The sequence below is a fragment of the Pteropus alecto genome, unplaced genomic scaffold (genome assembly GCF_000325575.1).
Source record: "Pteropus alecto unplaced genomic scaffold, ASM32557v1 scaffold40, whole genome shotgun sequence".
NCBI classification, from domain to species: domain Eukaryota; kingdom Metazoa; phylum Chordata; class Mammalia; order Chiroptera; family Pteropodidae; genus Pteropus; species Pteropus alecto.
Window position 1 is genome coordinate 2,051,012 of NW_006431919.1, and position 14,523 is coordinate 2,065,534.

The 14,523-nt window shown below is 51.8% G+C and overlaps 1 protein-coding gene across 10 annotated transcripts in view; it reads left to right on the forward strand.

Annotated features, from left to right (window-relative positions):
- TCOF1 (treacle ribosome biogenesis factor 1) overlaps positions 1–14,523 on the forward strand; it is a 38,482-nt gene that overhangs the window by 10,216 nt on the left and 13,743 nt on the right. For 9 of the 10 annotated variants that reach the window (XM_015585301.2, XM_015585302.2, XM_025043008.1 and 6 more), the window contains exons 7-18: positions 873–1,103; positions 3,075–3,284; positions 3,490–3,699; positions 3,915–4,124; positions 4,328–4,549; positions 5,068–5,250; positions 5,423–5,677; positions 5,768–5,959; positions 10,211–10,306; positions 10,528–10,704; positions 10,843–11,049; positions 13,285–13,395. In XM_015585301.2, coding sequence (XP_015440787.1) covers positions 873–1,103; positions 3,075–3,284; positions 3,490–3,699; positions 3,915–4,124; positions 4,328–4,549; positions 5,068–5,250; positions 5,423–5,677; positions 5,768–5,959; positions 10,211–10,306; positions 10,528–10,704; positions 10,843–11,049; positions 13,285–13,395 — 2,304 coding nt within the window. The remainder of the gene's footprint in view (positions 1–872; positions 1,104–3,074; positions 3,285–3,489; positions 3,700–3,914; positions 4,125–4,327; positions 4,550–5,067; positions 5,251–5,422; positions 5,678–5,767; positions 5,960–10,210; positions 10,307–10,527; positions 10,705–10,842; positions 11,050–13,284; positions 13,396–14,523) is intronic. The other variant, XM_015585305.2, reaches the window with a different exon arrangement.

Consider the following 14,523-nt stretch of genomic DNA (forward strand, 5'->3'; position numbering starts at 1 on the left):
GGGAATGTGAAGAATGCTGGCAGGAGCTGCTAGCGGCCGGCACCAGGGTACCCAGTAGAAGGATGTCGGGAGAGAGAACCAGCATAATTCAGGGATGGATTGATCTGTTGCCCAGAGTTCTTCCCACCTCTCTTCCTGCCTTACCCAGTAACCCATGAAGGCGGAGACCTCACCCCTACCCCAGGCCAGGCTGCAGGTGCACCCTGCATTCTGTTTTCCCTTTTGGGTCCTAGATACATCCAGCCATAAGGGTGCCCTGGGAAACCAGCAGTTAAACACGTGGCATCAGTGGGCCAGAGGCCAGTGCAGTAAGGAGCTTGAGATAAGGAGGTGGCTGTCCCAGAAACCCAGGGTCAGGTGAGGGCTCACTGATAAGAGGTAGAGGTAGGGCACTGCCTGCCTTGGAAATGTCAGACTTTCAGAAGTTTAAGAAAGAGCCCAGAGAGGAATGTGCCCAGAGTGTCTCAGCAAGATGGGCGCTGAGATTCTGGCCTCCTGGCCCTCAGGATGGCCACCATGATCAGATACTGTCATTGAAGAAGCAGATGAGGGTGGCTTTCCTTATGGAGAGAGGCTGCCTCTTTGTGCTGGACCCTGTGTGCCAGGTGGCAGAGAAGCAGTAGGTGGGAGTTCTGCCCCCAAAACCCCACCAACATGGGTTCCAGTCATGGCTCTGCCCCTTCATATCGTCCTGAGTGAGTTAACCTTTCCGAGCCCCTTTTCTGTAAAATGGACAGAAAGGTGGTATCAGTCTCCGGGAGTCATTTGAGAGTCAAAGGCATCAGGAAAGGACTTTGTAAACCATGAAGCTTCTTATGCCTTCCTGGAGTAAGGATTGTTATTCCTTCCTTAATTCCATCCTTTTGTTCCAGGCGAAACCCTCAGTAAAACCACCACAGGTCAAAGCCTTCCCAGCCCCTGCCAAGGAATCTCTAGGAAAAAGGGCAGCTCCGACTCCTGGGAAGGCAGAGAATGTGACACCTCAAGTCAGAGGAGGTGCCCAGACCTCAGCTGACAAGGCCAAGAAGCCAGAAGAGGACTCGGAGAGCAGTGAGGAGGGGTCTGAGAGTGAGGAAGAGGCCCCTGCGTGGAAACCCGGCCAGGTGAGGGCTGCCCCTCGGGGTCTTCTGGTCCCCCAGCAGCCTGGGACTCTCCCAGAGCCCTCAGAGACTGGCAGAGTAGCTTCGTAATGAGCACCTCCTCTGCCTGAAAAGAGTCACCTTAGAGTTTGGGGAAAGGGACCTGGGCTATGCAACTTGAAGGGCAAGGGCAGCTGGGCCTACTCTAGCCACCTGTGGAAATGGCCCTTCCCACCCAAGCAGCAGCCTAGGATGGCTGCTTCCCAGAGTGTGGTCCTGTGCTCCACTCTCAGTTACTCCCCTTTACCTCAGTTTTTCTGTCTAGTAAATCGGCTGCTCTTCTCATCTCAGCTAGTCCTGCTGTGAAAGGACATGAGAAGTTTTAAATGCCTGGTCCTCTGGCTTCTCGGGCCAGGTCATAGCTTGTTAGCTAACAGGAATTTGGTTACCTTCTGTCTGCTGGCCATGTGGTCGGAGCTGCAGCCCCTGAGGCTCTGGGAGTATCTCGAGGGAAATCCAGAGGGGCTGGGAAGTTGTTGGAAGCAGAGAGGAAAGTGGGAATAGGAAGGTCAGACAGTGGTGTTAAAAGGCCCCGGCAGCCCTGCGACCGCCCAGGTAAGGTCCAGGAAAGGTCCAGGAGCGGAGGTCCCACCCCACACGCAGGCCGGGGGGCAGGATCGTTAAGTGGGAAATGGTCCATAAGTAAGATCAGCAGGGCTCGTTAAGTGGGAAATGGTCCATAAGTAAGATCAGCTTCACTAGGTGTTAGTGAAAGGAGGAAAGTGAGGTGGGGAGAGTGTAGGCGTGGCCTTTTAAACAGAGTGCTCAGGGGAAGGCTGTGAGGAGGAGACTGAGTGAAAACTTGAAGTCCTGCGGGAGAAGAGGGAGGGAACCATGCGCCTTGTGGACATTGGAGGAAGGTCATTCCAGGCAGGGAGCACAGCAAGTGCCAAAGCGCTGACACGGGTGTGGGAATGAGAAGTGGCAGATCAGAGTGTGCAGACCCTGACTGCAGCGGGCCGCTGCTCTCCAGCTTGGTCAGTTTTGCTGTGCCCAGGGGCTCCCCTGTGTTGCCTGGCACCCATTTTTCAGAAGGAGCCCAAATGTGAACATTTACCTAAAATCTCCTTTCTCCATATTGGTTCAAAAATTTGAATGTGCAAGCCATACAAAGCCTATCTGAAGCAGCCTGTACCCTCTGCTTGGGAAGGTTTTTAGAAGGAAAGTGATCAGAATCACTGATTTTCTGGGGGTGATCGGCCCAGGGCCAAGCAGCTGTGACCTTTCTAAGGAAGACAGGGCCTGTAGCCACCCTGCCACAGCCGTAAGGCCATGGGCAGAGGCTGAGGAGTCAGTGGGTCAGTGAGGAGGAGGCCCAGGCCCTCGGGAGCTTGCCCCATGAGGCTAGGACAGGCTTCCCAAGGGTCTTCCTGCTGTTCATCTGTAGAAGGCTCAGAGAGGGCCTCACTCTGTCCCTTCACTTTCGGACTGCCTCTCCATTCTCCACATCCAGACGCCTCCTATTCCTCCCTCCCTCTGAACCTTCGCATACTCCCTCCTCTGATCCCAGTCACATATGCACTGGGGCCGGCAGTACTAAGGGTGCGGCAGTGCGTTGGCCATTCGCAGTGCCTATGCTCACAGAGCTTTCTCACTGATGGGGCAGCCCAGCCAGGGACAGGCAATAACACCTGTGTGCAGGGCAACCGTGGGGACAAGTGCAGGAGTGTCAGGGAGAAGAAATGCCATAAGGAACTGGTGTCTTCCTGGAATCCAGAGGATGAGGCAGTGGTATCAAGATGAGAGGACGGGGTGCGAAGGCTTCAGGAATGAAAGAGTGGAGCTGATAGGTCAGGTCAGAGCACCAGTCAAGGTTGGAGTGAGAAGAAAAGCAGGGGGTCTGGAGAACCCCACTAAGGCCTCGGCTTTATCCTGAAGGTATCGCCACAGGGTTTTTAGGAAGAAGGGAACAAATTGCCTTTTCTCTTTTACTAGGTGAAGGCCTCAGAGAAAATTGTCCAGGTCAGAGCTACCTCAGGTCCTTCCAAGGGGACCCTTGTGAAAGGGGGCACCCCAGCTCCTCCCGGGAAAGCAGGGCCTGCAACCGCCCCGGCCAAGGCAGGGAGGCAGGGGGAGGACTCGGAGAGCAGCAGCGAGGACTCGGACAGTGAAGAGGAGGCACCAGCTGCAAAGACCCCGCTTCAGGTGAGGCCTGGGGAACGAGAGCCCGTGCAGCCTGCCGCTCCTGGAACGCCTCAAGACTTCACGAGAGCCCCAGGCATGCTCAGAGCACTGCCCACTCCCCTCACCATGTGGTGTGTGTGGTGCCCTTGGCCCTGTCTGGTCTCCTGTATCTCCACATCACCCTCTGAGCTGCCTGCCTCCCCTGACTCTGTTTCTCTCACTCCAGGCAAAGCCGTCTGGGAAAACCCCACAGGTCAAAGCTGCCTCAGCCACTGCCAAGGAGTCCCCCAGGAAAGGAGCCACCCCAGCAGCCCCTGGGAAGGCAGGGCCTGTGGCTGCCCAGGCCAACGCAGGGAGGCGGGAGGAGGACTCGGAGAGCAGCAGCGAGGAGTCGGACAGTGAAGAGGAGGCACCAGCTGCTAAGACCCCGCTTCAGGTGAGGCCTGGGGAGGAGAGCCCGTGCAGCCTGTGCCCCTTCTGGAAGGCCTTCTCAAGACTTGTTCTCTAGCTCAGCCAGAGCCCCTAGGCCTGCTCAGAGCCCTGCCCTCACCTCTCGCTGCATGGTGCCCTTGGCCCTGTCTGGTCTCCTGTACCTCCTCACATCACCCTCTGAGCTGCCTGCCTCCCCTGACTCTGTTTCTCTCACTCCAGGCAAAGCCGTCTGGGAAAACCCCACAGGTCAAAGCTGCCTCAGCCACTGCCAGGGAGTCCCCCAGGAAAGGAGCCACCCCAGCAGCCCCTGGGAAGGCAGCGCCTGCGGCTGCCCAGGCCAAGGCAGGAAGGCAGAAAGAGGACTCGGAGAGCAGCAGCGAGGAGTCGGACAGTGAAGAGGAGGCACCAGCTGCCAAGACCCCGCTTCAGGTGAGGCCTGGGGAAGGAGAGCCCGTGCAGCCTGCCCCTCCTGGAACACCTCGAGACTTCACGAGAGCCCCAGGCATGCTCAGAGCCCTGCCCCCTCCTCTCACCATGTGGTGTGTGTGGTGCCCTTGGCCCTGTCTGGTCTTCTGTATCTTCTCATGTCACCCTGTGGGCTACCACCCCTGATTCTGTTTCTCTCGCTCTAGGCAAAGCCGTCTGGGAAAACCCTCCAGGTCAAAGCGGCCTCAGCCACTGCCAAGGAGTCCCCCAGGAAAGGGGGGACCCCAGTTCCCCCTGGGAAGGCAGTGCCTGCGGCTGCCCAGGCCAAGGCAGGGAGACAGGAGGAGGACTCGGAGAGCACCAGCGAGGAGTCGGACAGTGAGGGGGCAGCGCCAGCAGCAGTGCCTGTTACCACAAACCCGGCTCAGGTGAGGCTGGAGGACACTGAATGGTCTCTATCCTGGCTGCAGAGCTGCCCATGGGCTTATCCTACCCCCCTAACCTAGAGCCCACCGCCCCCCCATGCCCTCCTCACCTCCTGTCTTACCTCACACACATTCCACCTGTAGGCCCTTGCCCTGATGCTGTTATTTGTCACGCCCAGGCGAAGCCCTTGGGGGAAAACTCCCAGGTCAGAGCCGCCTCAGCTATGGCCATGGAGCCCTACGGGAAGGGCACTGTCCCAGCACCCCCTGGGAAGGCAGGGTCTGCAGCCACCTTGGCCCAGGCTGGGAAGCAGGAGAACTCAGAGAGCAGCAGCAAGGGGGCGGTGCCAGCAGCTTTGCTGTGGCCCGGGTGAGGCTACCTGCCTGTAAGGCTCTCGTCTCCCTCTCAGTGCTAGGAGCCCTCTCTCTATGTATACCTCATGACTGGCCCCTCAGTTTCTTGTGTCACTGCACATAGCCATGCTTTGGGCTCTCTCCCCTGATCCTGTGTGTCATTCCAGGCAAAATCCTCGGGGAAAGTTCTCCAGATCAGACCTGCCTCAGGTCCCACCAAGGACACCCCTCAGAAGACAGGTCCTGCAGCCACCCAGGTCAAGATCGAAAGGTCCAAGGAAGACTCGGAGAGCAGTGAGGAGGAGTCAGACAGTGAGGAGGAGGCATCAGCAGCCATGACTCCAGCCCAGGTGAGGTCCCTGATAAGGCCTCAGGAGGGGTAGCCTGACCTTAGCTGCCCCCACTGGTCAACTCCACCACAGGGAGCTATGGGGAAGGACAGCAGTGGGGTTTCACTCCAGAAGAGATGGGGGTTCTGAATCCAGGACCCTTCTCCAGCTTCTCACTTCTGTGTCCCCTCAGGTAAAACTGGCTGTGAAAACTCCTCAGGCCAAGGCCTCCCCAAGGAAGGGCATCCCTGTCACCCCTGCATCTGCCAAGGTCCCCCCAGTGCGAGTGGGCACACCAGCCCCCTGGAAAGCAGGAACAGCAAATTCGCCAGCCTGCACGTCATCCCCAGCTGTGGCCAGGAGCACCCAGAGGCCAGAGGAAGACTCGTCAAGCAGCGAGGAGTCAGAGAGTGAGGAGGAGACAGCTCCTGCCACAGCAGGGGGACAGGTGAGGCCAGGTGTGCTTGGCTGACTCAGAGCCAGCCCTCGTATGGTCCTTTGGGCTCCTGTCACATACCTCTCTTCCATGTCATTCTAGGTGAAGTCTGTGAGGAAAAGCCTCCCAGCGAAAGCTGCCTCAGCACCCACCAAGGGGCCTTCAGGGCAAGGGACCACCCCGGTACTCCCTGGGAAGGCAGCGCCTTCTGTGGCCCAGGTCAAAGTTGAGACGCACGAAGACTCAGAGAGCAGTGAGGAAGAATCAGATGGCAAGGAGGCTGCTCCAGCACAGGTGAGGCCTAGGAGAAGCCAGCCCATCCCACCTACTTCAGTGCCTGAGACACGGCTGAAGGTGGGCTTGCCAGGACTGCTGTTGTCCCCAGGTGTACAGAAGTCTCAGGGGCAGCCTCAGCTCAGCCTCATCCCCCCTTTTCTCTCTGTCTCCTGCCCATCAGAGCTCTAGGGCTTCTCCACGGCCTTGTGAGCTCCCACTGAGACTCCTTATGCTTCCATAGGTTCTGTTGAGTACCTTGTCTGCCAGGTGCTCTCCTGCCTACAGTTCCTTGGCCCTAGCTCTCAGGAAGTTCTCGGCCTAGAAGGAGGGGTGGGGGTGGGGGGCATGGACACGTACACAGATTATTCTAGCATTGTGTGATAGGGCCGAGGTAGAGGGTGTATACTTGGGTTAGCAGAGCATGGCAGTGTCTAGGAGTTTTCAGGAAGGAAGACCTCTTGGAGGAAGTGACATCTAAACTGTATTCTTTGCAAAGTCCAGAGGGAGGAAGAGTGCTTGGCTTAGGTGGGTTGCCCCAAGCAGGACATCCTGGTGGGATCACTGGGGAGATGGCGTGGTATGAGATGGGTGAATGGCAGGGAGTTTGGAGCCAGACTGCCTTGAATCAAGTCCCTAAAAAATGATGTAACCCATGGAGGCCTGTTTACTCTTCTGTAAATTGAAAAATCAACCCTCCTCATAGGACTGAGGATTTAACAGGATCTCTCCTTCCACACCCAGCAAGGAGTCTGCACACAGCAGGCCCTCATCTCCCTGAAGGCGAGCTGCACAACAGAATCAAGCTTGGAAGAACGGGGAAAAGTGAGGATAGCTCATTTCCTGCACTCACCCACCCACCATTTATTATTTTTAATTGTTGCTTTTTTTTCAATAACTACTCAGAAATTAGTCATTTCTATTTTCCCTATACCAGAGCACACATTTCTATGGATTTTTTTGGTCCCCCTCTCACTATTACCTTATGGGACCCAAGATCCTATGATTCCTCTGTTGAGGTTTAAAACTGCATGGGCCTTCCCAGAGTCCCAACCTACCAGGCTCCTTCCCTTTTTTCCAAGCCACAGGCGCATTCCAGAACAATGCCTTAAAAGTTTCAGGATGTTGATCACTTAAATATTCATCTTCCCATCCGTGCCTCCACCTGTACCGTGACATGAGTGTTCATTCGCGATGTTTCTGGAAGAGAAAATGAGAGTTAAGAGGAGTTCGGTACCTTGCTTCAGCTCAGCCACCAGTGAGGGTCAGAGCGAGGCCAGTGTCCCCGAGTGCCTGCCCCAAAATCCTTTTGCCTTTCCCACTTCCTTCTGCTTCCTTAGCCAGAACTTTTCCATCCACAAGAATGGTTATGCTTTGGGGCCTTACTTTCTCTTGGTGAAAAATAGAACAGCTAATCCCTCTCTAGGGGTTTAGCCTTATAGCCTGATGCCCTGTCAGAATACGATGGCTTTTCTCACTTCAAGAGGTCTGAAGAGCCTCTGCTAAAACAAGTAGGGCTGATAGTTGTCTTGTCGACCACCTCCTTTGTATTTATCTGAAGGATGAGAATAGTAATTATGCCTCTGTTGTGTGATTATGATGAGGATTAAATGAGACAATACTTGTATGATCTCACCCTCAAAATACTGTGCATGCTAACTGGGTATCACTGCCCTGCTTTGCTGGGGCCAGAAATGAGTTTGATAGCATCTCTGATCTGCTCAGAGACACCCAGCCAGCTCAGTGTAAACCATTTGGGAGTCAAGATTCAAAACAAAAAAGCCAAGACGAGAGGATTGGTTCTAGAAAATCAAATATGCCAGAGACTCAGGAAGGAGATGATTCAGGATTTAAATGTCGTAGGAAGATGGCCCTTGTGTGAGAATGGCTGAATAACTGGTAGGGTACCTTCTGGGCCTAACCTTGTATTGTATGTTGATCTTCTATCCTGTGATATTCTTACACTTTATAAGTTCTAGTGGCTTTTGTAGATAATGTAGACATCCATGTTGTCTGCAGATAAAGACAGTTTTACTTTTTTCTTTCTGATCTAGATGTCTTTTATTTCTTTTTCTTGCCTTATTACACTGACTAGAACCTCCAATACAATGTTGAATAGTAGTGGTGAGAGCAGATGTCCTTACTTTGTTTTCAATCTTAGGTGTAAAACATTTAGCTTTTCACTGTTAAGTATGATGTTATCTTTGTTTTTGTAGATGCCTTTTATCAGGTTGAGAAAGTGTCTTTCTTTTCCTAGTTTGTTGAGAGTTCTTATCATCAGTTGGAGTTAGATTTTTGTCAAATGCTTTTGCTCTATTGAAGTAACCTTGTTTTGTTGTTCTATTCATATATTTCATTAATTGATACTCAGGTATTAAATCAACCTTTTATTTTGGGGGTAAATCTCACTTGGTCATGGTATATATTCTATTGTAATGCTGAATTTGGTTTACTGATCATTTGTTAAGGATTTTTTTATCTATCTGTGTTCATAAAGGATATTGATCTGTTATTTTCTTATGATGGCTTTGCCTGGCTTTAGTATCAGGGTGATACTGGCCTCATAGAATGAGTTGGGTAGCATTCTGTCCTCTGTTTTCTGAAAGAGTTTGTGTTGGATTGCTATTATTTCTTTCTTAATAGAATTCTCTAATGAAGCCATGTAGGCCTGGCTTTTGGGGGGAAGGCGGCATTTTTAGTTATTAAATCAGTTTCTTTAAATAATATTGGTCTATTCAGATTTTTTCCTTCTTGAACCAGTTTATTAATTGTGCCTTTTAATAATTTTGTGCACAGCTAATAATTTGTGCCTTTCTAGAAATTTCTTTCAGTTGTATACTTTGTTGGCATAAATTTATTCATTATATTCCCTTATAATCTTTCTAATTTCTGTAGAGTCTGTAGTGAAGTCCTTCTTTCTTTCCTGATTTTTGGTAACTGTGTCTTGTCCTATTTTTTGGTCAGTCTAGCTAAAGACTTACCAATTCTGTTCTTTCCAAGGAAACAACTTTTGGTTTCATTGAGTTTTCTCTATCATTTTCCTCTTTCTTGTTTCATTAATTTCCACTCTGATATTTATTATTCCTTCCTTTGAGTTTGATTGGCTCTTCTTTTTCTTCCTAAGGTGGAATTAAAATTTTTGATTTTAGCTTTTTTCTAACATAAATGTATAAAGCTATAAATTTTCCTCTGAGGAGTGCATTAGCTTCATCCCATGAAATTTGAAATGTTTTTATTTGTATTTTTTGAACTGTGGGTTAATTATCGAATATCGGATTTGGCAGATTTCTTTCTGCTGGAGACATATTTTGCATGATTTCAGTCCTTTTAAATTTGTTGAGACTTGTTAGGTCAGATATGAGACTGGTTGAGACAGGTTAGCCTTAGTGTCTTTTGTCTATGTAAAAGATATCCCCTCTGGATGACTTAAGTCCTAATTCTTAATTTCATCTGTTCTCATGTGGGTGAGGGAATCCGGGGTGTGGAGGATTTCTTCTGGCACTGATCAAATGACAGTTTGGCCCTGGCTGAGGCAAGGGCCTTGAGATGCACTATTTCACATTAGCAGGACTTGCTTTCATACTCCTGTCAAGGATTTCACTCTTAATTGCTCTCATCTCTCTAGGCCTGTATTTGCTGGGGACCCTGACGGGCATTTTGGGGATTCCCTGGATATCAGTTAAGATTTCGTTAAGCTGAAGAAACACTCAACAATGGTTTTCTATCTTGTTCTGCCACCCTCAGTACTTGGCTCCCACCTCATAGACTAAGATGGCTGCTTAAGCTCCAGCTATTACCTAAGCATTCCAGCCAGCCAGGAGGAAGAAGACACATGTTTTTTACATGTGTGAGAAAGTCGAATGTATACTCGACTTACATTCTATTAGCTAGAGCTTAATTATGGCCACCTAGCTGAAAGGGAGCCTAGAAAACACTTGTGTTCTGGGTGGTCTTGTGCTTAGCTAACATTGAGAAAAGTGGTCACAATAGTGAATTTTGAGTGCTTATTATGTACTAGAAACTATGTTAAACACTGTGAATCTCTCATTTAATCCTCACAATAACCTCATGGGTAGGCTTTATTATTATCCCTACTTTACAAAAGAGGAAACGGAGGCCCAGTGAAGTCAAATGGTTTGCCCAGGTTCACATAGCTGTTACATGGAGGCACCAGAATCCAGACTCAGACATTGACTCCAAAATCAGCGTTCTTGGGTGACTGCTCTACTGCATCTCACTTTCTCCATTCCATAATTCTCTTTTTCCTTCTAGGTGAAGACCTCAGCAAAAACCCCTCAGACCAAAGCCAACCCAGCTTCTTCCAGAGTGGCTTCAGCCAAAGGGGCAGCATCAGCTCCCGGGAAAGTGGTTAGTGCAGCTGCTCAAGCCAAATGGGGGTCCCTGGCCAAAGCAAGTGGATTAGAACAGGAGATGCTGGGGGTGTAGTAGGCAGTAGGGCAAGGGCCTGGACAAGGGCCCGCCACAGGCGAGAGTGACCTCTTTACCGTCACACCACAGGTAGGGTTTAACATAAAAACAGCTATGCTGTCTACTTCCTTCCCCAATACTGTTACCTCCTCTTGATTCAGGTAAAGCCACCAGCAAGAACCTCCCAGACCAATGCTGTCTCAGTGAAGGGACAGGTGTCCATGCCAGCTATGGGGAAGGCAGTGGCCGGAGCAGCCCAGGCCCAGCCAAAGCCAGTCAAGGAAGACTCGGATAGCAGTGAAGAGGAATCAGACAGCGAGGGGGAGGCGCCTGTTCAGGTGAGGCCCTGGGAGGGCAGGTGGCAGCTCTGGCTTCCCCTCCTTGCCAGGAGCTGCCCACAGCATGGCTATGTATGCCCCATCCAACTCTTCTGTCCCTCTGCATTCCTTTTCCTGATTCTGTTTCTGTCATACCAGGTAAAGCCCTCAGGGAAGACCAGGAAGATCAGAACAGCCTCAGTCCCCACCATGGGGTCCCCCAAGAAAGGGATTGCCCCAGCGGCCTCTGGGAAGATAGGACCCACAGCCACACAGGCTAGGAAGCAGGAGAAGGACTCAGAGAGCAGCAGCGAGGAGGAGTCAGACAATGAGAAAGAGGCGCCAGGAGCTGTGACTCCAGCCCAGGTAAGGCCTAATGAGGAAGCAACTACAAGGTCAGGCCACCTCTTTCTCAGGTGGGCTCACCTGAGAAACTTGGGCTCAGGGCCAGGTAGGGGAGGATGACCAGATTAAGGTTCTGACTCCAGGATGCTTTCTACATCTCCTTAGGTGAAACCTGCTATAAATACCCCCCAACTAAGGCCTCCCCAGTGGAAGTGTCCTCTGCACTCCCATATCTACCAAGGCCTCCACAGCTTGAGTGGACACACCAGTCCCATGGAAGGCTAAGCCAGAAACTCCCACCAAGGCACATGAAGCCAAGAATATGTCAGACTCATGGGGAGGGTTGCTTGGATGGTAGTGTAGGTGCCACAAGGCCCTAGGGATCTGGAAGAAGTCACATCCCAATCCTGGGTCTGGGGCCTCACGTAGGAATGTACATCTTTCCAGGGAGAGCTTGTGTAGCTTAGTGTGAAGTCGGGGTGGGGAGAGAGAAGGAACAAAGAACCAGCTTTTATCTGGTGGTTTCCCTGTCACCTGCAGAAGGCAGCGGGACTGCTGTGTCCTACAGAGGTTCAGGGTAACGACCTCCGGAGCTCACAGGGCTCAGGCATGTGACAGAGACGATCAGCTTAGGGCTGCCAGAGGTGATAGGGCAACTGACATTGAGCCCTGGCATCAGGAGGGAACATAGGGAGTGGTGGCAAACTAAAGAGCCCTTACTCCATCTAGAGAGATTGTCCCTGTCAGCTCCAGCCATTGTGACCTTGCAGAAATTTACCCTCTGTGTGGCTAGACTTTCCATTCCTCGGGAGGCTGGAAATCCCTGTGCTAGGCCACGCTCCATCCCCTCTTAGATCTGTTTTCTTCATGAGTAAAACAAGCACGGAGAAGCCTATTAAACGCTCCTAGCACTAACCTCGGCATTAGTGCATCAGGCCAACCTTGAGCACCATCTCGCTGATAGAGATAAAGGAATGAAAGATGTTGGCCCTGCCCCCAAGGAGTTTATAGTCTAGAGGGAAAGACAAGGTGACTGGATTATTGGAGAATGTTCTGGTAGCGCTCTGTCTGATGGAGCTGGAGAACAGGTTTCTGAGAGGCCAGAAGAGATGATTTAAGTTTTGAATGAGTTGCCATATCCCTCGGGATGTCCCTATCAGCAGGAGAAAACCTAATTCATAAGAGCTTTGGTAGTAAAGGGGTTGGTTGTCTAACAGCACACCAAGTCTCAGGGTAAGGCTGCTGTACAAGAGGTTCCTTCAGCTCAGCATTCTTGATGACCTAGATTTCTTCCATCCCTATGCTCCACTATCTTCATTGTCACAGGAGGGCTGCAGCATCTCTCATAAAGAGCTAGGAAATCCCTCAGCTGACTTCACCTCACCTGTCTCCTTGTCCAGATCTAAGGGACAGTCTCCACCAAAGCCACTCACTGATAAGGGTGCAGTTCTTATGATTGGTTGGCAGAAGGGGCCACCTTTCCTAAAACCTAGGGTGAGGGCCACCAGAACAGAGACGTGGTTCCGTTAGCAAGGAAGACATGGGCATGGCGGTTGCAGTATGCATTTTAGTTGACCCACTTCAAAATTTGGGAAGTGACATGTATAGATCAGGATCGTCTAGCTTCTCTTGAGAAATTGGAGGCTCCAGCAGCCTTGGCCTCAGTTTGCTGGCTGAGCTGAATAGCAAAAGATGGGGCCTTCACTCCAGTGGGGAGGCATAGGGCTGCCCTCTGCCCTGCCCTGGGCTACTCTGAGCTGGTCGCCACCAGTGCCTGCTCCTCACTGCTCTCCCACTCCTCTGGCCCCGCTCATTTATGCCTGGCCTGGCAGGAGGGGATAGCAGCCATTAGGACACTTAGCCTGCTGAGGTGTTACAGCCCCGATGTGAGCCATGCTAGGGCCACTGGCACACTCCTACAACCTTGTTTCAGGCTGCTGTCACCCCTCGTTCAGATGCCTGGCCAACAGAACTTTATTCCTCGGGTTTTGGCGGCATCTGACCCATACATCCCTTTCAAGTTCAGAGTCAGCTATGGCAGGAGAATGAGCAGAGTAGAAGCCTGTGTTTCCAGTGGCTGTGGGGCATACAGGGCCAGCAGCCATACCCCCCATGCACATGCAGGAAGGGGCCACGCTGCCTTCCCTGGAGAGTGTGCATGAGGGTCATTGCTCACTGGCTGTGGTTTCCCAGTCCTTCAGTTGTGCTCTCCCTCAGCTAACGCCCCCTCTCCCTCCCATGTGCTTGTCTCCTTAGAAAGAGGGTAGCTCCAAAACCGTCAAAACCAAGATCCTGGGCCCAGCATCCCAAGAAAAGAACGCCGAGGCGTCCTCGGAGAGCAGTGATGAGGAGCTGCCGGCGAGCCAGGTAGGCCGATCCTTCTCTCTGAGGAGACTAGGCTCCAAGTTGGGCCAGCAGGCCTCTGGGGGGCGAGGACAGAACTTTCCCATTTAAACAGCACTTCACAGTTTCTAGAGCCCTTCTGCTGTTTTGTCACATTCATCTTCACAATAACTCCATGAGGTAGGCAGCAGTGTCATTGTATGTCCAGGCTTCAGAGCCAGACAGTGTAGGGTCAGAGCCAGCCCTCCTACCCACCAGCTCCGGGATCCTGGGCAGACCTTAACCATTCTGAGGCCTGAAAGTTTCTGCTGTAAACAGGCAGGGCACCATCCTCCCGCCTGCGTCCATGCGCTGACAAAGGTCCACAGCACACTACCTAACAGCAAGTGCACCTATCCTGCAGGAGGGCACATGGCGTTGCCCATTTGATGTCAGGAATCAAGGCCTTACAAGCCCCAAATTCTTATAACTTGTAAGAAGCTGAGGAAGGGGCAGAAGCTGGTCCCTGGGCTCCCTGTGTATCTCTGCTTCCTATTTAGAACTGGGAGCCTTCTCTGCAAGTGCCATTGGAATCCCATGGGCCTGGCCCAATCTCCAACTCAGAGACCCACGTCCACTGGGCTGGTGTCCAAGCTTCTGTGTGAATGCCAGGCCTTTCTGGCCGACAGAACTGCCCTTCGACCTCCTCTAGCCCCCAGCTCCTGGAAGCTTCTGCCAGTCCCCTCAGAGATACTGGGGGTCTGCAACTGCCAGACCAGTGGGGTCTCTATCCATCTTCCCTTGTACAGCATATACCATTTGCTAATTAGTTCATCAGTAAGGTCAGATGCTGCTTGCATGCCCAGTGATAGAGTGCTCACTTTCTCTTCTCAATAGCACAGATCACAAAAACAAACCTCAGCAACTACAGCTAACATTGTTGGTCACTTCCTGTGTGCCAGGCTCTGTGCTAAGCCCCAGATTGGCCTTATTCTGTTTAATCCCCACAGCAACCCTATGAAGGTAGTTCTTCCTATTATTCCTATGTTAAGGAGGAAGACATAAGGCTCAGAAAAGGTAAATGAAATGCCCTGATGTCATGTGGCTGATAAGTGGACAGAACCCAGGCCATCCGCACTCTGACAGCTCCCGGGTCCTGCCCTGACACTTCCT